Source organism: Polypterus senegalus, chromosome 12 (assembly GCF_016835505.1).
Source record: "Polypterus senegalus isolate Bchr_013 chromosome 12, ASM1683550v1, whole genome shotgun sequence".
Taxonomy (NCBI): Eukaryota; Metazoa; Chordata; class Cladistia; order Polypteriformes; family Polypteridae; genus Polypterus; species Polypterus senegalus.
The window spans coordinates 157,452,668-157,475,960 of record NC_053165.1 but is presented as its reverse complement, the minus strand read 5'-3'; the positions used below and the strand labels follow the sequence as shown (position 1 = coordinate 157,475,960).

The window sequence follows — 23,293 nt, the reverse complement described above, 5'->3', positions numbered from 1 at the left end:
GCATTAACAAGCTAAACAGTTCAAAACAAAGTTTCATTATCAGCATCGACTGCTTTCTAACTAGGAAACTAGTTGGAATAAAAACCTGCAGCCACTGCGGACCTCCAGGACTGTGATTGAGGACCCCTGACCCAGGTGTTCACTAAAGTTAAGCCAGAAGTGTCAAGTTCATTAAGCTCACCTAAGATAAAAATGATTTACTAGTATAGTGCATTATCTGTGTTACGAAGGTTGAAACAATTAAAATAAAAAAAATCAACAAAATGTTAACATTTATTTTTAGTTCCACTTAAACAGCTTCATGTGCACCAGACAGGGGATGATAGCTCAACGGTCCTGAAGGTTTCTTTTGTGATACAGGAGACTAAGAATGGTAACAGCAGGAATCTGAAGACTAAATTAGGCAAACACTCTGTAACTGTCCCCTGCTTTCCTCAAAATACAGAAGATATGAAAACCTGTGAGAATTTCATTATTGGTGTCTTTCAATATTTTTTTCTGTTTTGTGAAAATACATTAAAAATTGTCGGTACTTGTGTACTAAATGGATGGCAGTGAAACCTCCCCCACGGAGCCCAACACTAGAATGGGTAGGGGAAAAATGTCTAGATATGTTTTTTTTATCCCAATAAATATGTTATGAATTTGTCAAAACAATTGTATATATGTATTTCTATAATATTCCAATTTCTGTAAATTTCAATTTTTTTTATCCCAATAAACATATTAAGAATTCATCAAAACACTTGTTTTCCTTTGTCATGCCATCCATCCGTTTAGTACACAAGTACCAAAATGTCTTTGAACTACATTTTATTATTAAGACCCAAGCCTCAGTTAGTTAGACAGCGTAATGTGGAAGATTCTGCAGTTTTTCTGGGCCTCGCATCTTTAAAAGGTACTCATGTATGTGGCTAAGTAAAACTGAATATGGTGCGGGCATGAACAACGCAGGTACTGTAGCAAGTTGTGGTTACCAGTGTGTGAATATATCGGTCTACCTGAAGTCACCCGTTGACCCTCCCTCCCGCGCTCTGCCAGGCCAATCCCTGAACACTCTCAACCACTAACAAGTCCTGAGGTCTAAACCACAGGGAAATTGCAAAAAAAAACAAAAAACAAAAAAGAGCAAAGGCCACAGCGGATCAAGCCCAGCTTTACCGAAAAATAAAATAATAAAAAAAAACAAACAAAAACACAGAGACGGGGATGCAATTGCACTAAATCTATGCTGCATTATGCATAGCCACAGTAATGGGCTCTTCCCTCCCAAACTTTACATGTCAGTGGAGGAAGCAAAGCAGGGCAAACGTACAAGCTAGATGGATATGAAACAAGGATTGGTTTCAGAATAAAGGGATGAAGGGCACTGGCCAGTGAAGAAGTGGCAGGAAGATTACCTGTATATTCTGCAACTATTTTTCTACGCAGACTAGAAGCTCTGCCTTTACTGACTGTTTTAAAACTTACGCACATGATGAGTGTAGTGCTGAGGACTTGCACACCACCACTGAGGCTTTATAGATGCATGTGGCTCTTTCAGGCCCCTGGCAAATCCTTTGGGATAGTGGTGTGTTGCGACACAAAGAGAAAAAACAAAATAAAAATAATAAATAACTCTTTATATACTACAGTACACTCATTTCAGACAAAAAAAAAAAAGAAAAAAAAAAAAACCTAACCTCTCCATGTCTAACTTGCAGGACAAGGGTGTGTGCATCCCCTCTGCATGTGCCATTTCTCACGTTTCCAGACTGCCTCCAGAGAACCCTAAATCCCTCAAATCCAATGGCTCTGAATTTGGACATCCTGTCAAACATTCTTGGCATCCCATATACTCTTTACACCCAGAGACATTCCTAAACACTCCAGACAGAAAGGCCATTGGCGTTCATCCGCGGCACACGGCCCTTTCCTATCTCCTAACAGAGAAGCAAATTGATAGCGCTGACCTGTCAAATAAATTAAAATTTGGTAAAATTACCCAAGCAAATATTAAAAACTCTCCTGTACTCCCCTCTCGCTCACCCTATTCACAGTGCATAACCCGGTTTACAATAAACACTTACAGCAAAAAATAATAATAATAAAAAAAAAATACTATTGACCCAACAAAAAAAAAAATCCATCAAGAAAAAAATCTGCCGCCCCCCCCCAGAAAAAAAAAGGTCCAAATCTCCCCAAATCCTATTAATATTTTAGACCCATAAAGCTTAACTTGACACATTTGATTAAAAAAAAAGTAAACATAATAAAATCCAAGCAGTTCTTTTGAAATAAACCTGGGGGAAACACAATTCGGAGCTTATTGTGAATAATTAAACTAAAAAAAAAAGAAAGAAAATGAAAATACTGAATTATTGAGAACGGTTTTTAAATGTTGTACTGATTTGCCTCCAATCTGTCTCTGTGTGAGTGTTGAGCAGCCCCGGTTCTGGCTGGTGGTGCTCTTTGGCGCCCCCAGGCTACCTGCTGAATAATGACAGCAGCTGGTGCTGGTTGTAACACTGACTGGTGCGTGGTGATTCTGTCTTCTCCATGATGTCCTGAAACCAGCCAGCCACATCCACTTCCAGAACTTCATAGCGCCTGATGAAGTTGTGCTCCTTCAAAAAAAAAAAAAATACACATATATATATATATATACAGAAGCTTGTTTAGTGTCGTCTTCGCAAGCAGTTTCAATTTAGCCATTCACATCAAATCAAGTAAGGTGAGGGGACTTGAAATGCTAGATATTGGCCAGTTAAAGAATGAAATCCCTAATTTCCTTTATGAGGATGAAGCACAAAGATAACCGGACTGGGCTTGGAGTCGTCTGGATGTGAATCCTAGAACTATATCCCCTCCTACAGACCCGCCCTCTGGCTAGGTACTGTATATATTTTTGGCATGTTTATATATCTAAAAAAATAGGTTACATTTATTACATTTAACCAAAATGACATACAAAAAAGGTCAACGTAATCGAGGAAACATCGATCTGAGAGGCTGTTAAGGGAAAAAAGTGTTATAGGACAGGCTACAAAATTGATCACCACAAGTGAGTGAAGAGCTCAGCACAACATACAAGAGAGGGGCTACAATTCGTAAGCTACAAGAAACTATCAAAGCCGTTATTAACCAGACAGACATTCACCAAAGAAGAGAGTTTTCAAATGCTTCTTAAACGCATTGAGGAAGTCAGAAGGTTCTAAAGAAGGTGGGCAACTCATTCCACTAGCTAGAAGCTACACTTGAAGAGAGGCTAGACTGAGATTCGATGCCACAAACAGGAGGCGCCCCGTTTCATCAGCAGAGAGCACAGGCCTTCCATATATAGGTGCCATCCCATGCATCAAGGATCTGAACTTAATACATGTTGCTGCATGTATAGTGATCTGAAAACAGGAATAACATGTGCCCATCTCAGCTGGCTGAACACCAGAGGTGTACCTGCATTTTGAAACAACTGTAGCGGCTTGGTGACATTTGCCAGTACTCCAGTAGCCCTGGACCAACTGTCATATACGGTCTGATCTTGTGGATGTTGCATAGAGTGAATCTGCAAGGCTGAGAGACAATTGTGACATTGTCAGTGAAGGACAACTGGTCTTCAATCGGCACCCAAAGGATGCATATTGACTTAGCGGACATTAGCAATAAGGAGCCGAGCTGAAGAGAGATGGAGGGTTGAAAAAGATGGATGAGATGGGGTAGCTAGAAGGTATTGCTGTAAGGCAATTGAATACAATTGTACAAATAACACAAATTGTAAACATGTAATTAATTAAACACAGACCAGCGAGTTCTATATGAGATTTTATTTTTGGTATTCATTTTTTTAAACCTTAAAAGTTTATTTAACTTGATATTAATTAGGTGAGTGTTAACCTCCTTGGTGTTCCATTTTGTCCTCAAAAAACATAGAAAGCATTGCATTTTTTGCCTTGAAAAACAATATCTTTAATAAGTCTCATCTTTCTACTGCAAAATGTGCAAAACACTAAAAGTACAAACACAAAGTATAATAATGATACAAAAAATGATTAATAATAATATGAACAGCACACTGCATATGTGAGAGTGACGCGAGTGTTGCTTTTGGATTCCAAGAATCACTTTCAGTTTCACTCACCGTTTCTCTTCAGGCAGTGAAATTAAGACTCACTCCGTCATCACTGCTGCAGAGATGTGGCATTATGAGGCTAGGAGAAGATGCGTCTACACCGTTGCCCAGGTAACGCTAGGGCCCGACGCTTATGTAAGACATGCTCATATCATTGCCCAAATAAAGCTTGGCACCAACGCTGTTGGCACGTTTACAGGCCGAGTAAACCTCGAGTCTTACACGAGACGCGTCTATACCGTTGCCCAAGTGACACTCAGGACTAACGCTTTTAGCACTGTTTTAACAGCTCAAGTGACACTCAGGTCTAATGCTACAAAGGTTAAACAATAAGCAGATGGTCGGTCACCTCTCATACTACAGACTATACGCCAATGAAGTGTCATTTTTGTTTTCCAAGTACAGTATCTACTCATCACCCCTTTAGGTTTGTTCGATCGATCAGTCTCAATTGTACACTGTGACATTAATGATGTGGACCATCACAAGAGGTTTCTCCTAGCTAACAAAAGTGAAGGCTTTATGTGAATTCTGTTTCACACAGACCACTCTTCAGAGACAGAAGAGGTTCGCAATGTGTTTAAAAAGGTAGTATCTTGGGGACCTTTATCGTCGAAACAAACAGAAAACAAGTTTTTATTAGGCAGAATGCCCCCACTCTTATCGTAATTTTTCTTTTTTTTGCTTATGCAAAACAGGCATGAACTCTCAACAAGAAAGAAAATAATAGCCCCGTAAACTAATACAAAGAAAAACAAAAACTCACAAGTAATTTGAGATATTTTGGTCTCTTTCTGTGATCCTTTGTCAGGCTAGAGAGAAGAGAAGATAAAAAAAAAAAAAAATTAAATCTCCGTGTATCCACACTAAACATAACAAATAGTCCAGATTGTGCTTTTTAAAATGTGAACCTAGCTTGTAAAAGCCACAGCACAATTGTTCAAGGAGCAGGATGCTCTCACCAGTCTTTGACGAAGGACTGGAAGTCAAGTGAGAAGCCCATGCTAGTAGGGAGGAGGGGAGGGTCTTCTTGGAGAACTTTGGTCAACACTTCAAAGTCTGTTTTGCAGTTTTTGTAGGGGAATTGTCCTGTGGCCAGTTCCACCTGCAAGGGGAAATAAACATGCATTTTCATTTCATATCATTCAACTCATGTGGTTAGGATACATTATTTCCAGAGGGATCGTGTCACCGCCTATCACACCTTAGCTGCTTTTCAATTTACACCAACTAATGGATTAGTTAACACTAGAATTACCAGAGCCTACGAAAAAACTTGTAGATCTGTCCCACCTTAAAATACTTCTCACCTCTCCGTCAGCGTCTTTTGTCCTTTAAATGTGTTGATAAGCAGCAAACAGCAAGCAGTCTGCTATCACATCCCCACACCCTGCACAGTTGTCTCAGTTCAAGTCTGTTTACTTGCGTGTCAGTTGCTTAGAGTTGTACAGAGTGAGAAGTCAAGCAAAATGACACCTTTTATAAAAACTATACCATTATTTGGAACACTTGCATTTCATGTGTGTTCTGTGTCTACAACAATCTATGTACAGTAAACACATTGTTAAAACAGAAATGTTTTTGATGTTTTGGTAATAATTGTCAAAATCTAGACATGAAGTATATAATGTGCGAAGCCTGAATTCCAAATATCAAAGAAACACTTTCACAAAAAGGTATAAACATAATATATCAAATGCACTTTTATTCAATAATATAACTGCAGAAAAACAACCCGCGTTTACCTGCGACATTGACATGCATTCGTTATCACAACTTCGGTGGCGCAACGGTATCAGTCATTGACTGGTAATCAAAGCTTCACGGGTTCGATCCCGGGCGAGTCCGTTTTGAGAACTGAGCTGCTCGTATTCTTACTATTTTAGAATAAAAACTTACATTTGATTACAGTCTGTAACAGCCGGTATAATTTATGATACTTGTAAAGGTTAGCTTTGACACTGCTGCTTTTATACAGACGCGCTATAACAGAGGTAAGCTCAAATCATGGTTCTACATCGGATCAAAAATGCACTTTTGCCATCGCTGTACTTTGTATATGTAAATGGGAAGCGCTGCACTCGTGACTTTATGCTGTATATCTGGCTCTTACATACAAAGGACGGTCCATGTGCCCAAAACATTAACATTTATACGTTACTTACATAAAAGCCAGATCTAACGTTATTTATATACACATACACACACACATATACATAGAGGGTGTCCATAAAGTCCGTCTGCAAATTAAAATTGTTGCAACTTTGTATGTATATGTGATAGAAAGAGTTCGTAAAAAGAATTAGAAAGCTTGATGTATCTAGTTTTTCTTTGTCTTTAGAAGTTTTATTTTTGCCATATTTGGGGAACTGAAAATTCTCCCAAAGTTAAAGTGTCATACGGCCATTCTTTTTTGAAGGGCGTGTTGTTAATGGTGCTATTTAGAAATGCTGCAAAATTACTTTACTCCTCAACTTGAACAATTAGGACTGATAGAGAAAGTAATGTTTCAACAAGATGGTGCTCCTTGTCACTTTGCTTTGCATGTTTGACAGTTTCTACATGAGAAATTCCCTAACAGATGGATTGGAAGAGGTGGACCATTTTCTTGGCCTCTACATTCACGAGATTTGACTCCATTGGATTTCTTTTTATGGGGACATGTGAAAACTAATGTTTATTCAACCAAACCTCGATCTTTAGAAGACTTGCAAGCTAGGATAACTGATGTGATTGCTGGTATTACTGAAAATCAGCTTGAATATTTTTTCTGAGAACTACAGAATCGTATTACCCTTTGTATTAGTAATGATGGTGGACATGCTGAAAATTAACAAGAACAATAAAAAGATTCTTTCTATTACATATACTTACAAAGTTACAACTATTTAAAATTGCACACGGACTTTATGGACACCCTATATATATAAATAGATAAAAAAAATTAAAAAAAAAAAAAAAACTGTGCACATAATTTTTAACACTTACAGAAAACCCAAGAATAAAGCCCAATTACAACAGTATTATTTACTTAATGGAGCTCAGGCAGGTTCAAAATCACAGAGTGAATCAAAATTAATACAGCAACCTTCTGGTGTAGAATCCTGTTCCTTAAATCTCTACACCAGGGGTTCCCAAACTTTTGGACGTCAAGTACCACCTGAGGTTAAGGGAGTTGCGTTGCGTACCACCCGCACCCTTGTTGAAAGGGAGGGAGTTCGGGTCTAAACCACCCCAAAATCTGAATAAAAAGTAAAAGAATTGGAAGAAATTATGCATATACTTAATGAAAAAATTTGTGCATGTACATAAATTGATAAATTCCACCCCGAAACTGAATCCTGCCTTCGGCCTGTATGTGACGCAGTTACCGAAGATGAAATGGTATCGGCTTTGTGCTTAGATCTAATTATACTTAGTTATACGCCAGTGCACGTATAACAACAAACTCGAGCGGTTTCTGTGAGGCAGAGTTACCAAAGACTAAATTATGTCGGCATTGTGCTTTCATCTAGTGACCAAAAGCTCAAACAGCGAAGAAGTAGAACTTGACTTCCGCGAAACGGAATTATGGTAGCGTTAAATGAACTAAATACTGATTCGAATAATAGGTTTTATTTATTCAGATGATGAAATTTCACACCACAATAAATTTGGGAATCCACGTATTATTGTATTTAAACAGTTTCATTGGTTTTTGCTCACAACAGGCTTGTCATAAAGGGTTTTGCACAGATAAATTAAATTTCAAGGGCCGCGATGTGTACCACCTCAAAAGGCTCCACAGTTTGGGAACCGCTGGTCTACACCACACTGCCTGCTATGCATAGGATTACAACATAAGAGATTTAAAAATAAAAAAGGTACTGGTATACTTGCCAATGATATGCCTAGACTCCAAACATCTGCGCGGATGTCATAATCTGGTTTTGTTGGATCTGGTGGGTCTATTCTTTCAGGCTGAGGGGTAGAACATACACAAAAAAAAGTCAAAAATAGAATAGTTACAAAACGTTACAATTTCTAATTATGGATGCTTATCAGGGTGACATTCTGCAAACCCAATCCAAAGAGGCTTTGGTGAAAAGGAAAAGCAGTGCATATAGAATCTCAAAAGCAACTTCTCAAATATTTTATCATCATCTACAGTAGAAGCTGGAAGTACATTGCGGCCTTATAATAAATAAATACATTTTAAAACCCCCACAGTATAAAGTGTAAGCATAGCTAACACACAGGGGACTTTGTTAACCGTTTTGAAAGTTGAATCACTTTCATTTAATTCTAACACCAGAGACACAAGTTTTTGTTTATTATTTATTTATTTTTTTAACAATCCGTTGTATTCAAAAATAACAGTGACAGCAAAATAATTACATTTAATAGTAGAGTATATAAAATCCATGTTTTATTATAGCATCGCTTGTGGGGGGAACAATGGTTTTCCAACATGAATTGATTGGTGTCCCATTGTTAGTGGTTGGTTGAGAAAGGTCTATGGCTAATTGCATTTCCTGTCTCCTAAAAATAGGATTATTTTTTTTTTTTATTTTAAAGACGGTATCTGATGGGGATTTAAAATCTTCAAGTTGGGCCACATGCACACAAGCAACTCATGTGACTGCAAATTCCCAAGCATGGATGCATCTCTGCTGGCATTTCAGTACTTTGTCTCTGAGATTTCATTTACTATCAGTAGCAGCTCTCAAACAACCGAATGAAGAAAAGTTGAAATCTCGTCTCTAAAGATACATTTAAAGGTGAATGAAGTTAAGGATGCAGCATTCAATGGCTCTATTCTTTAAGACAGGCAATTCTGAAAATCAGAGATGGGTAACTCAAATCACATGCCTTGACTCGAGTCAGACATGAGTCTTAATTTTTGTGATTGGTGGCTTGCTTAACAATATTAATAAAAAATAACTGACTCAGACTTGCTTACTGATGACTTGCAACTTGACTAGGACTTAAAATAAATGACTTCTAAAGCCTCATGTTACGAGGTGCGGTGAAAGTTGATGCAGAGCGCCATCCAAGAGCAACGCAGAACAATTCAATGCCGGTTCTGACAGGTCCATCCTAGAGCCCAGTTTGTTTTAACTTGTTTGATACTGTCAGTCGTTTGTGAGCCACTGTTCAGTTCAAGTGTGTTCTTCAAGTTTGTGGTTAATAATGAATATCAAGCAACACAATAACATGAAATTCTGTTTCAAACTGCAAAAAGTTCAGGAAACCCATCAGATGTTAAAATCAGTTTATGGTGGCACTGCACTGACAATTAAGACTGTTTACAAGTGGTCTGATTGATGTCGTAATGGATCTGACTCGGTTGAAGACGAGAAAAGATCAGGACGTCCCTCAATATCGATACCTGAGGAAAATGTTGAAACGGTTTCATTCTTTATCATGACAATGCTTCTTGTAACACATCCCTTCTAGTACGACAATTTCTGCCAAATAAAAACTTTACGCTGTGTCCGCATTCCACCTTATTTGCCAGATCTGGCACCGTGTGACTTCTAGCTGTTCCCTAAATTGAAAATGACTGTGAAAGGCAAACAATTTCAATTCATTGAGGACATCCAGGCAGCCACGACAGCCCAACTAAAGGCACTCCCGAAAGAAAACTTCCAGAACTGTTTCGCAAAGTGGCAGGAGTGTTGGGATAAGTGCATTCGAAATGGAGGAGAGTATTTTGAGGGTGACTAGTAGCTGTAAATCTTTTACTGCAATAAACGTTTCTTTTTTAAAACATTCACTGCATTTTTTTTCATCACACCTCGTACATCGCCACAGTTATTTTACAAACTGCATTCCTTAAAACTTACATTTCATTAATAAATTTTCAAGCCCCATACCTGCACCAGTTATCCAGTCTAATGAGCGTGTTGGAGAGCAATGGAGGGATCAGCACCAAAGAAATATCAGTTGTGGCTATTCCTGAATTACTACAGAATAAATTCTAAAGAATGGAAAGATCAGTGGGTTATTAAAAAACCAGTGACATAACATCTTTAAACTTTGTCACTTCAAGATTCATAACGACAGTTACACTTGCTAGAGAGTCGGCTCCAAATGTAGCCAGTGATGTGTCACTGTTCCAACTAATATACCACATCAGCCTGTCTCCACAACTCCAAGGTTCACCTAATCGGCACATGACCAGCAACTACGATGCACAGCCCACTCGTTTATCACCACCGTCACCCCCCCCAATCTCTGTGAACTGCCGATCCAGGTAAGGATCTGTACTGCCGCCAAGTAGCATAAAAGGATGCTGCACAGAGTGCCAAAAGAGCTTTATTATACAATAAACGATGTCTTGCAAGTGTTGTTTCCTGAACACTAATCATGGATGCTGTTACAACCAACATCGCAGCCCTCTTCTGTAGCTCACAGATTTTTCCAGAAGGGTGGAGGCATTACAGTTTGCTACTTGAGTTGTGGACAACGTCTATTAGATTGTGTTTAGGTGGTTAAGCCATTTAAGTGCTTAAACGAAGTGATATCAGAGTTATGATTGCTTTACTAAGTGATATTAAATCTTTAACTAACTGGCTGCATGCCAGTGTGAAGAGCTCACAGTCGAGACCATTATTGTATTTCATTGTAATATGGCCACTTTTATTTATTTTATGGAAGATGAGAAGACATGCAGGTTAGGTGCATTGGCGATCCTAAATTGTCCCTAGTGTGTGCTTGGTGTGTGGGTGGGTGTGTGTATGTGTGTGTATTCCCTGCAGTGGGTTGGCGCCCTGCCCGGAGTTTGTTTCCTGCCTTGCACCCTGTGTTGGCTGGGATTGGCTCCAGCAGATCCCCGTGACCCTGTAGTTGGGATGCAGCGGGTTGGATAATGGATGGATGGAAGATGAGATAACACTGCCTGCTGAAAACAAGTATTACACAAGCTAAACACTGCCAAAGGTATACAGTGAGACCAACAGCTGGCATGTCATTTCACCGTTGCTTGTTCCCAGATGGACGTTAGAAAATCGTAATGTTATACTTAACATCTTTTAGAGCTACCTTCGATATTTCTATATAATTCTGTTTACTAGCGATGATCGTGGAACACTCAAAGCCGAATAGGCAGAACTGAATGCTGCCTATGAATAATAATGAAAGTTGCGGTGGTCAAGTTCAGCAGAATCACTACTCTGCCATTATGGGCTGTAACTAAACAGACAACCCCAAAGTCTTGGCTATATTTTAAAAGAAGTTTAATGGGACCTTCTTAAAAGACGATTTTAATCAAAACCATGAAAAATTTCTGGGGGATTCCAAACTACTGAAGGCTAGCAGAAGTGGAATTGCACTTAATAGGGATAAACGCAAATGTTCAGATTTTTGTGAGCAAAGCAGACGTCAGCTTTCATTGGGACAGATTGGGCCATTTTGGCAATCCTTTTCAGAGCTGTAGGGTAGTAACCAATTCTAGATGAGAAGTCTACCTACTGAAAGGCCCACACCTAAAAATAGTTACAAATGACCTGAAGGGCACATCTTTGGGATACAGAAGGAAACCAGAGCATACTATGCATTACGAAAGCCAACGAACACCATGCTGACAATGACCAGGCCAGGCCGTGTTAACCACTATACTAATGTGAATCTCCTTAGAACTCTAACAGCTGCAAAAATGTCAGATTACAGATGGGGTTTCAAATGATTTTCCTCTGTTAACTCTTTTGCAGTGAATTCTGACTTTTGTCGACCCAAGGGGTTGAGGGCAGATATCAACTAAAGTTGACATCCCAGAGGCCAATAAAAGCTGTAAAATGTCAATAAAACTCACCGTTAAGTTATGGGTAGACCCTCTTGACGTAGAATCCCCGAGTGTATAAGTAGTGCAGAGTGAACGGCGTCTAGAATGGCATTGACATCAGGTGAGAGAGCAAAGCGAATACGCAAAGTAAAATGCTAAGCGTGTTTTATTTATTTATTTACAATTCTTTCTGAATTGGACTCTGTGACTTATCGAACTCCGATTTTGATGCAACTGATCTGTAGATCGAAAATGAAAGTCAGGTACCTACATCAGCTGATCGGTCCCCAGCTGACGCGCTTATGGCAGCGCTCACCTGGTAAGACTACATAGACACTTATCGAACTTATTTGATGGAAACGATCTGGAAATTGAAAATGAAAGTCAGGTACTTGCATCAGCTGATCGAAGTGCTGAACACGCTCAAATGGCTGATGTGCCTGCGGCAATGTTCACCCTGGGAGGACTACACAGACATAGATCTGTGGGAGGCAAACTGGCAACAGGACTTCAAGAAATGACACAGAGTGCTAGTGGACACAATGGACTACCAGCCATTTGACTACTTCATGTGGTTTTTCTCCATTAAGTGCCTTTCAGCTTATGAGTGATGACACAAATAGGTATGTAATAACTGTGTGAATGCACATGGTTTACAGGCTCATTTTATGTTGATTTATGTGCAAAACCATTGCTTTGTGTGCTTTTCAAGAAAATGAGTTTATTTGGAAAGATATTCAGCCCTGGGATAAAAGGGGAAAAAAAATTAGCCCTTAAAGAGTTAAAGTGGCCTTCAAAGCCATCGTCTATCATATTTTCTCTTTGATGTCACTATGTCATGGTACGTTGAATTATGGTTATAATGTATGGAACACGACAATCATATACTTCGGTACCATACAACGGCAATATTAATGAAGATTCCTGACATGATTTCCACATCAAGTGCGGAGGGCTGAAAGGGAATCTCTTTTCAGAAAAGCATATAAACGCAGTACAGGCAGTCCCCGGGTTACGTACGAGATAGGGACTGTAGGTTTGTACTTAAGTTGAATTTGTATGAAAGTCGGAACAGGTACATAAATTTAATAAATGCAATTGTTGACCGACTGTAACCAAGTGCTCTGCCAATGAATGATGGAGTTTCACCTCTCTCTGACCTTTTAATTATTTCTACTTTATTTTCCATGGTGATGGTTTTTCTCTTCTTTACTGTATCACCGGCACTTGCATCAGATTTGTGTTTCAGAGACATTGTTGAAGGGTGAAGACAAAAGATTAAGATGAGCTTTTCTGCACAGCGCTATATACGCTATCACAGATGGAAGGCACCTGTCATCAACATGTCTGATGTACTGACAAGAGACAACTTACTGCTATGTATTTAACAGTACAAGCAGGTTTGCTATTGAAAATGACTGGGGCGCAGGGGGTTCAATCACCCGCCCACCTTACAGTCACGTCAACTACAGAATGCTGCCTGCAACGTCCGCCCACCAAAAATGAACACAGTGCGGCCAAAGGCGGGTAGTGAATCACCCACCACTGCCCCCATTCAACAGGAAGCCACCTGAGACACACTACAATGCTACCAGTTCACCCTCAATGGCCTCTGTTCAGCCACAGCATTACCAGCTGCCCACCGAGAATGAACAGGGCAGCCGTGTGTGGTGGGTGGGCAGTGAAACCGCTTGCCACCAGGAGCCGCTCGAGGGACACTACATTGCACGAGCAGCGAAATCGCCCCCCTCCAGACTCCGTCCAGCCACCGCTTGCAGTGTCCCCAGGCTGAAGATGATGGAGCAGCAGTTACTGAGGCGTCATGCATCGCAGCTGCGGCCCCATTCATATGTCGTAGGTCGGATGTCCATAACCTGGGGACTACCTGTAATCTGAAGTATATTTGCAAAGATGGTGAAGAATGACGGCTGTAAAAAGTACCTGAGCCACTGGAACTGTGACAGTAAAATATGAAGAGTGCAGACTACAACTGTAAAAAATTGGATTTTTGTTGAATGTGAAAAGTAACAAATAAAGAAAACATGTTTTTATTTGGTTTATTTATAGGATACGATGAAATGTTATCCACACAGTACAACAAAATTTAAAAATGCTGTTATTTTTACAGAGCAATAATAAAGTCATTACAAGGACTTCCCCTATTTACAATAAGGTGATGTTTGTTGTATCGTGATTTCCGCAGAAATGGATAAAAATGACAGAAAATGATTACGTTAGGAAAGCCAACCATGTCAAGGTCAGCAAAGAATTACTTCAAAGGTTTAAAACTAAAGGAACAGTGGGAACAACTTACCGCCATGTAGGCCGCACAGCCAGCACTTCTTGTCTTGGCTTTGGAGTCTACAAGCCGCCCGCTGATGCCAAAGTCACAAAGCTTAATCTGGCCCTTGGCATCAATTAAGATATTGGAAGGTTTAACGTCTCTGTGGATTACACCATGCTTCTCTTTCAGGTACAACAAGGCTTTTACAATCTGAAAAGCAATGCAACAAATCAGCAGTGTTTAGTTCAAAAGGTGAAACTTGAATATGCAGAACAGAATGGAAATGGTGAAGTGGATGGAAGGTGCAAGCCTGGAACTGGAACTGGGATTGATCAAGTCACAACTCATCTCGTGGGGACTTACCTGTCCCTGATGGCTCATTCAGGCATTTTTAACTTAATGAGCACCGTAAAGACACTCCAATAATCTACCAAGGGACATGGACTACAATAGACCGGGCCCTCCAATTCATAGATTGCTTCTACTCTCAGTCCTGCCAAGGCCTTTAAATATTAAGGGAAAATACATAAATTCCAATATGAATCGACTAAAGCAAGCACTATTATCTACTTCATGAAAGTTCAAATGCTGCCACAGCGATCAAAACTAGCACTGACAAGAATGACCACAGAAGCCACTTCTCATGCTTACACACAAGCCTCCTGCTGAGTTTAGAGACAACTTCAAAGTGGCCAAATTAACATAGGCTGCCCTTACTTGGGACGTTCACAGGAAATGCAATCATTTACTTGATGAAGTACATAATAAACAAAACCAGTTGCGTGAAATATTTGAAATATGAAAAAGGTGCACTTCAATTTACATGTTTATAAAGTCTAAATATTCTTTTCATTTTTCATCCTATGGCAGAGTCCTCTCCACAGAGGATTAGAACCCTAGTAAGGAATCAAAAAAAAAGATCGCCAACCTTGAAATAGTCTAACATGAGACCCCACATGCTTAAATATGAAATTTATCATATTAAACTATTTAAGACTGGCTCTTAGAGGGCTAGGACCACCAGTAAAGAATTAAATATATGATCATATTCGTAGTATGAAACAAGACTCCTCGTGCCTTTACTACCGATTCCTTTTTCAAAGGTTTGTGAAAAGAAGTAACTTTGATGCCTCGTTTCCCCTTAGCGGGTGAATCCTGGGGGTCTGTTGATGGGGCTTGCACAACTTCACATCCTTGTGATGATTTCTGCTGAAGACACATATTGATTTATTCTTCATCTTAAGGATATGATTTTCTGCACTAACTATTGTCCAGAAATGGCCTGTAAATTAAGGTTTTTCAGGTCTAGAGGGCCAAAAAGCTCAATGTCTTGCATAAATAGACATCAAGATGCATCAATTTCTATATCACGTCAGGGATTTTTTTTTTTTGGTACTGGTGAATCAGAAGGCACTGGGACAAAAAAAAGATGCGATTTCATAGCATTCTGAAATAATTCTGATGAATATAAAAATCCCTTACTGATAAACAAGTCTCTGAACAACCCCCAAACCACTTCACCCTAAACCCTGATAAATTATCTATACTAATAAAAGGCAAAGCCCTCACTAACTCACTCACTCACCGACTCACTGACTCATCACTAATTCTCCAACTTCCCATGTAGGTAGAAGGCTGAAATTTGGCAGGCTCATTGCTTACAGCTTACTTACAAAAGTTGGGCTGGTTTCATTTCGAAATTCCACGCGAAATGGTCATAACTGGAACCTATTTTTTCGTCCATATACTATAATAGACTTCTGCTCAATGGCTGTAATTTAGTGCCTGCCCACATAAGGCCATCCGTCAGCGGCAATCCAATAGAAACACTGCCGATAAATATTCACGGGTGAAGGACTGTGCTTATGCAGAGGAAGATGAGATGGTCAGGGTGGTATTTGGCACAAACTCAGCGAAACTGCGAGAGAAACTTTTAAGTGCCGGGTCATAGCTAACATTAAATACAGCCGTGGACATCGCACGAGATGGCACCAGCACAGCTGGGAACCTTCAATGCATGTACACCGAGCGGCTCACGTGAACTGACGCAGTGCACAGATAAAAAGCAACAGTTCCAAAGGGTGCTGAACAAAAACCGAATTACACAATTGAGAAGGCAGCAAAAAAATATGAAGCGTGTGATACATACAAGCATATTCACAAGTGCAGCTACTGCGGAAACAAAGCACACGGTGGAAAAGTCAATGTCCCGCTAAAGGAAGACAGTGTAAAAAAAAGAAACCGTGCATGCAGTGTGTCAGGTCTCAGATAAAGAGGAAGATGAGCTGTTTATTGATGCAGTAAGAAACGAATCGATGAATGAAGCCTGTTATCTTTACAACGACAGACAAACATGGAATGTAACTTGAACACAACACATCCTACAAATACGAACCTGATTGAAAGAAATAATGATAATCAAATCCTTGATGACAGCAACACTCAGTAAAACTCACAAAACAATTACTGTATATTGACACTCATGTTACGTTATTTTAAAATGTTCCCTTTTCTTTTTCATAACTTCTTTAACACACTACTTCTCCACTGCGAAGCGCGGGTATCCCAATCTACATACTCTCAAATAGACAAACCACACGCCGTGGCACAATTATAGAGGCTTCGCCTCTAGCGCCGATGTCCGAGGTTCGATTCCCGAGAGGGGGTGCAGTGAGTATGTACGCCTGATGACCCCAAAATTAGGGCGAAACACGTGTCGCGTGCTCTTTGCATTATTTCACAGTAAAACTATTTCAGTATACAGTATATATACATACATATATATTCACACACATACATATATATCAGTGCTTCCCGATTCATTTTACCTTCGCATCCCCTTGGTTTGAGACGTATGAAAAAATATGCGTTTAAGCAGAAAGACAGATCACCAATTGAAGCTTTATGAATAATGAATACTTTATTCGCCATCAATGATTGTTTTGGTAAAGCCATATTCAGTGTAATCATTAGATGAACGGTAAAAAGTAAAGCAAGGGAGGGTGACTTATTGAGACACGCAGGCGAAACCACAATAGCACTGGGCTCGATGTAGTCTTGCGTCAACTAGATCTGAATTGCACGATCACATTCGAAAAAATATATCTTTTCAAGTTCTATTTAGTCGAAAGAAATATCTTTGGTTGGAATGTAAGGCGAATTTACTCTTTACATTTCTATGATGAAGAAAAATGTATGCAATGATGCCTACATTTAACTTACATTCCTTCCAAAGATATTTCTGTCGACTAAATAAAAATTCCTTCTATTTAAAATTTAAATAGAACTTGAACAGAATCGATAGTTCATAATATCCACGCAGACTTGCACGCAAGAGCGGGAGTCATCCGTTTTAACAAACAGCGTATTGCACTGATACGAAATGGATAAATAAATTAAGATTTTGGACAAATAATGTTTTTCATTTTTCTTCCTTGATGTATTCTGGCACCCCCAGCAACAGTTGCTTTACACAAAGAGAGTGTATATATATATATATATATATATATATATATATATATATATATATATATATATATATATATATATATATATATATATATATATATATATATATATATATATATATATATATATATATATATATATATATATATATATATATATATATATATACACTGCTCACAAAAATTAAAGGAACACTTTAAAGAAACACATTAGATACATCAGATCTCAATATGAAGTTGGATATCTATACAAATAACAACAGGGCAATGTCTTAGGAACAAAAGGATGCCAAGTCTTTTAATGGAAATAAAAGTTTTCTGCCTACAGAGGGCTCAATTGTGTAGACACCCTAAAATCAGAGTGAAATGAAGATGTGGCAGGCTAGTCCATTTTTCAAAAACTTAATTTCTGCTACTCAAAATGCTTTTCAGTATCTTGTGTGGCCCCACGAGCTTGTATGCATGCTTGACAACGTCGGGGCATGCTCCTAATGAGACGACGGATGGTGTCTTGTGGCATTTCCTCCCAGATCTGTATGAGGGCATCCCTGAGCTGTTGTACAGTCTGAGGAGCAACCTGGCGGCACCTAATGGACCGAAACATAATGTCCCACAGATGTTCTATTGGGTTTAAGTCAGGGGATCGTGAAGGCCATTCAATTGTTTCAATTCCTTCATCCTCCAGGTACTGCCTGCATACTCTTGCCACATGAGGCCGGGCATTGTCGTGCATTAGGAGGAAACCAGGACCTACTGCACCAGCGTAGGGTCTGACAATGGGTCCAAGGATTTCATCCTGATACCTAATGGCAGTCAAGATGCCGTTGTCTAGCCTGTAGAGGTCTGTGTGACCCTCCATGGATATGCCTCCAAGATCATCACTGACCCACCAGTCATGCTAAACGATGTTACAGGCAGCATAATATTCTCCACGGCTTCTCCTGACCCTTTCACGTCTTTCACATATACTCAGGGTGAACCTGCTCTCATCTGTGAAAAGCACAGGACGCCAGTGGTGGACCTGCCAATTCTGGTATTCTATGGCAAATGCCAATTGAGCTCCCGGTGCTGTGCAGTGAGCACAGGCGCAGTAGACATTTGGGCCCTCAGGCAACCCTCATGAAGTCTGTTTCTGATTGTTTGGTCAGAGACATTCACACCAGTGGCCTGCTGGAGGTCATTTTGTAGGGCTCTGGCAGTGCTCATCCTGTTCCTCCTTGCCCAAAGGAGCAGATACTGGTCCTGCTGATGGGTTATGGACCTTCTATGGCCCTCTCCAGCTCTCCTAGAGTAACTGCTTGTCTCCTAGAATCTCCTCCATGCCCTTGAGACTGTGCAGGGAGACACAGCAAACCTTCTGGCAATGACACATATTGATGTGCCATCCTGGAGAAGTTGGACTACCTGTGCAACCTCTGTAGGGTCCAGGTATCGCCTCATGCTACCAGTAGTGACACTGACTGTAGCCAAATGCAAAACTAGTGAAGAAACAGTCAGAAAAGATGAGGAGGGAAAAATGTCAGTGGCCTCCACCTGTTAAACCTGAGGGTAAATTTTCATTAACACCACAGCAGCTGAAACTGATTAACAACCCCCTCTGCTACTTAACTGACCAGATTAATATCCCATAAGTTTCATTGACTTAATGCTATACTCTGATTAAAAAGTGTTCCTTTAATTCTTTTGAGCAGTATATATATATATATATATATATGTTTGTGTATATATGTAGATATGTATGTATATGTTTATATATGTGTGTATATGTATATATATGTGTTTGTGTGTGTGTGTGTGTGTGTGTGTGTGTGTGTGTGTGTGTGTGTATATGTATATGTGTATATATACATATATATACACACACACACAGGTATATGACAGCATCACACATCACTCACAACAGTGACAAAACAATTACATTGACAATCATGTTACGTTATTTTCAAAATGTTTCCTTTTCTTTTTCATTACTTCTTTAACACACTACTTCTCCGCTGCGAAGCTTGGGTATTTTGCTAGTTATTATTATTATTAAATGTCCAATGCTTAGACTCACAAGATGCAGGACACTTCCCCATTTCCAAATATGGATACAGCTACTGTGGAAGACAAGCCCTGCTAGACTCCATAATGACCTGACATGGGTGACCCATTGGCTTCAGTATTTAAATCCAGGCTGGGGATACATTACTTTAGCAGTGCAAATTCCTGCTAGGTCCACTGGAATGGCTGCTTACGTAAATTAGAACTGTGTCAATCATTAGGACTTTCTGTAACATAGCCTTCTATTTTGTCACTCCTGCTTGGTTTCCTGCAGTGGCATTTGATCACCAATTTACGGCTCCAGGCCCATGAAAACTACACATTATGATCGATAGATACTTTATTAATCCCCAAGGGGAAATTCACATACTACAGCTGCAGCATGCTGATAAAAAAATGTATTAAATTAAAGAGCAATAAAAGCGCAGCGCAAGTTAAAAAATGCAAGGTGGAGAGTGTGAGGCTGGTGTAACAGTCTATAATCTTGTGTAGTGTTAACGTTAACCCATAGGATGGAATTGAAGAGTCACATAGTGTGGGGTCTCCTCTGTCTGTCAGTGGAGCAGCACAGTGACAGCAGTTTGTCGCTGAAGCTGCTAATCTGTCTGGAGATGATACTGTTTTTGTGGAAGCAGTGTATTCTCCATGCTTGACAGGAACCTGCTCAGCATCTGTAGCTCTGCCACAGATGTCAGACTGTCCAGCTATGTGCCTAATATAGAGCCTGCCTTCCTCACCAGTTTGTCCAGGTGTGAGGCGTCCCTCTTCTTTATGCTGCCTCCCCAGCACACCTGGTGCAGCCACTGATGATCTTCATCCCATCCCACACTTCCTTCACGCTGTTATTCTGTAACGTCTGCTCCAGTTTTCTCCTGTACTGCTCCTTCGCCTCCCTGAGTTCCTTCTGCACGCACTTCAGCTCATGCTGATCACCGCCTTTAAAAGCCCAGGTTGCCAACAGCATTAACATTGGCAGACCCATCTTCCAGCCTTTATATCAGGGGTGAATTAGCAGAAAAAACGGGTCACTAATTAAGAAAAGGATTAGAATGAAAACCTGCAGCCACTGCGGCCCTCCAGGACTGGAGTTGGAGACCCCCCTGCTTTATATGATTTAACCACCACTAAGTACACAAAACTGTATGATACATTATTGAAAAGGCATGACGGACTGAGTAGCCAAGGTTTAGTGGCCAAGGTCAGAAACGGACTAAACCTGTCCCAATCGACCTAGACCAGGGGTCCTCAATCCCAGTCCTGGACAGCTGCAGTGGCTGCAGGTTTTTGTTCTGACCTGGTTGCTTAATTAGAAAGCAATTCTTGCCAATAAAGCACTAACAAGCTATGAAATTAAATTAACTCTGCTATGTCAGGTCATTCTCATATCCTAGATTTTTTTTCCCTTTCTATCATGCAAATGATTTGAAGGCTAAAATGGACGAGTAATTCTCAGTCCTTCACTTTTTTCTCTTCATTTTTCTTCCAAGTATTTAATTAAACCCAATAGTGCAGATAAATACACACAGGTGTAAATGTAAATAAGCTAAATGGAGAAATGCTGCTCTCTCTTGTCATTTGCATGTTATTGATAATAAGGAGCAATTAAAATAGCTTTTTACGACAAAATTAAGCAATAAGGGCTCAAAATCACTAAAGTGAAGCAGAAGTGTTACTTTAGCAATAAGTGCTTTTTATTAAGCAACTGGGTTGGAGCAAAACCTGCAGCCACTGCGGCTCTCTAGGACCGTGATTGAGGACCCCTGACCTAGACCATTCTAGGATTATTTTTCTTTGTTTTTCTCTCCTGTGCCATTTAATGGCAATAAGAGAACCTGAGTTTAGTTACTTATTCCTTTAAAAAGTACAGCAGAATGACAAACTAAAACACAAGAAAATGTTTGTTTGTATAAATCAGATTTATCTTCGTCTGCATCCAGAGCCTGTGCGTGGAGTGAGGAGATGAGACAATTGGCTCAGGCATTTTCATGTAACTTTTTGACAGTACCTTATTTGTACATTACCATTAAAAACTCTGCAAAACATGCAGATCTTCCAATAATAAGCTATGCCAACATGTTTATTCCATTAGCTGAAGGCTTTCTTTCTGAATTTGTACAAGATATATGCAGCCAAACATAGTGACCTTTACAAATGACAAAACCCTAGGTATTATAGAGGCATTAAGACTCTTGCCATTGACAAGACTGAAAAATTGTTTACTCAGAACTCACCGCCACTGTCATCTTCCCCAAAATCCGCTCTGGAATAGGGGCTTGGATTCGTTTCTTTAGCTTCTCGGCACACGTCCCCATCAACTCCATAGCTATGAATACATCCGTCTAGGAACAAAAACAAATACAAGTCTTAAAAGAAAAAACAGTGGAAAGACTGCAGAGGTTCACTAAAGACTATTCTTGTACTCAGAAACAACCTGGACATGGACTTTAAGAGAAGCAGTTTAAAAATGGTTATGGGCACAACACGTAAAAGATCCTTAACAAGTGAATAGCTTAGTGGAACGTCTGGAAGTACATTACATTTTGTGGATTTAATTCCCCCCTGTGGCAGGCGGCCACAGCCATTACCCGGCCAGGACACCAGCTGGATGGAAGAACCTGGGTGAGCACATCCCTACATGACAATACTTTCAGCAGGAAGTCGTGTCTCTGCCTGTCTGTGTCGGGGTTGGGGCAGCTGGAGCGGCCCAGGTCTCCACACCCCTCAATAATCAAAAGCAGAATCAGGCATATGGCAGGAAATATCTCGGATATGATGTTATCATTGTATCGCATGTTGGCTTGACTTGTAAGTAAGAATTTCATTGGACTCTGCACACATGACAATATAACTGCTACAACGTTGACTACGTTTTCACACATGGCTTTGGTACATTTGCTTATTTTTCATTGAATCTTCAGCAGTTATCAAGTATTCCGGCTTTACACAGGTCTGAGACAGAATTCTCTTCTCTCTTTTGTCCTGTAATCAGCCACTCTCTTACTGTGCCCATATATCCTGCCCTTTTTAAACATCACCTAACATTATCACGCTTTTCCTCCACTTCATCTTCTATTCAGCAATCTCCCCTCAATCACTCCACTCATCTGACCATTCTCTCTCAGGGAAAGGGGGTTGGAATTTTCTTTCTCCTCATGACTGATGGGATGAGTCCATGATCTCCTCTGACCGGACGTTGGCGAAGGGCATGTGTTTTAAAGGTGCTTCATTTGTTTTCCCCTTTCCATCCAACGTCTCTTCATCACTCTTCCACATTCTAAAAAGCTTTTCTCTGGGCCTTCCATTCACATCATCCGAGATTCACAGGCCATGTGTCACCACACTCCATCCGAAACATTTTCTTATTCTTTTCTTCATGCTTTCATCAAACAAAAAAGAATTATTTGTGTACCATATATACTCTCGTTTAAGTTCTCCCACGGATAAGTCAGGGCTTGATTTTACTGTATAATTTCCGGTATTTTATAATGTCGGTCGTATAAGTAAAATGCGGAAAACTCACGCTATTGGTCCAAAAGATTACAATATGCTAATGCCCACCTGAGAAAGTCACCATGGAGCCTTTTTTTCTATGTATTGTGCCTACTTGACCACACGATAATACCCAA

General features: G+C 39.9%; 1 protein-coding gene across 2 annotated transcripts in view; it reads right to left on the bottom strand.

Annotated features, from left to right (window-relative positions):
* Nucleotides 1-108: 108 nt before the first annotated feature.
* map2k7 (mitogen-activated protein kinase kinase 7) overlaps nucleotides 109-23,293 on the bottom strand; it is a 59,736-nt gene continuing 36,551 nt past the window's right edge. For both annotated transcript variants that reach the window (XM_039770442.1, XM_039770443.1), the window contains 6 exons: nucleotides 21,899-22,006; nucleotides 14,188-14,367; nucleotides 7,988-8,068; nucleotides 5,071-5,213; nucleotides 4,875-4,920; nucleotides 109-2,606 (listed from right to left, as the gene is read on the bottom strand). In XM_039770442.1, the coding sequence (XP_039626376.1) occupies nucleotides 2,466-2,606; nucleotides 4,875-4,920; nucleotides 5,071-5,213; nucleotides 7,988-8,068; nucleotides 14,188-14,367; nucleotides 21,899-22,006 (699 nt within the window). In that variant the 3' untranslated portion in view covers nucleotides 109-2,465. The remainder of the gene's footprint in view (nucleotides 2,607-4,874; nucleotides 4,921-5,070; nucleotides 5,214-7,987; nucleotides 8,069-14,187; nucleotides 14,368-21,898; nucleotides 22,007-23,293) is intronic.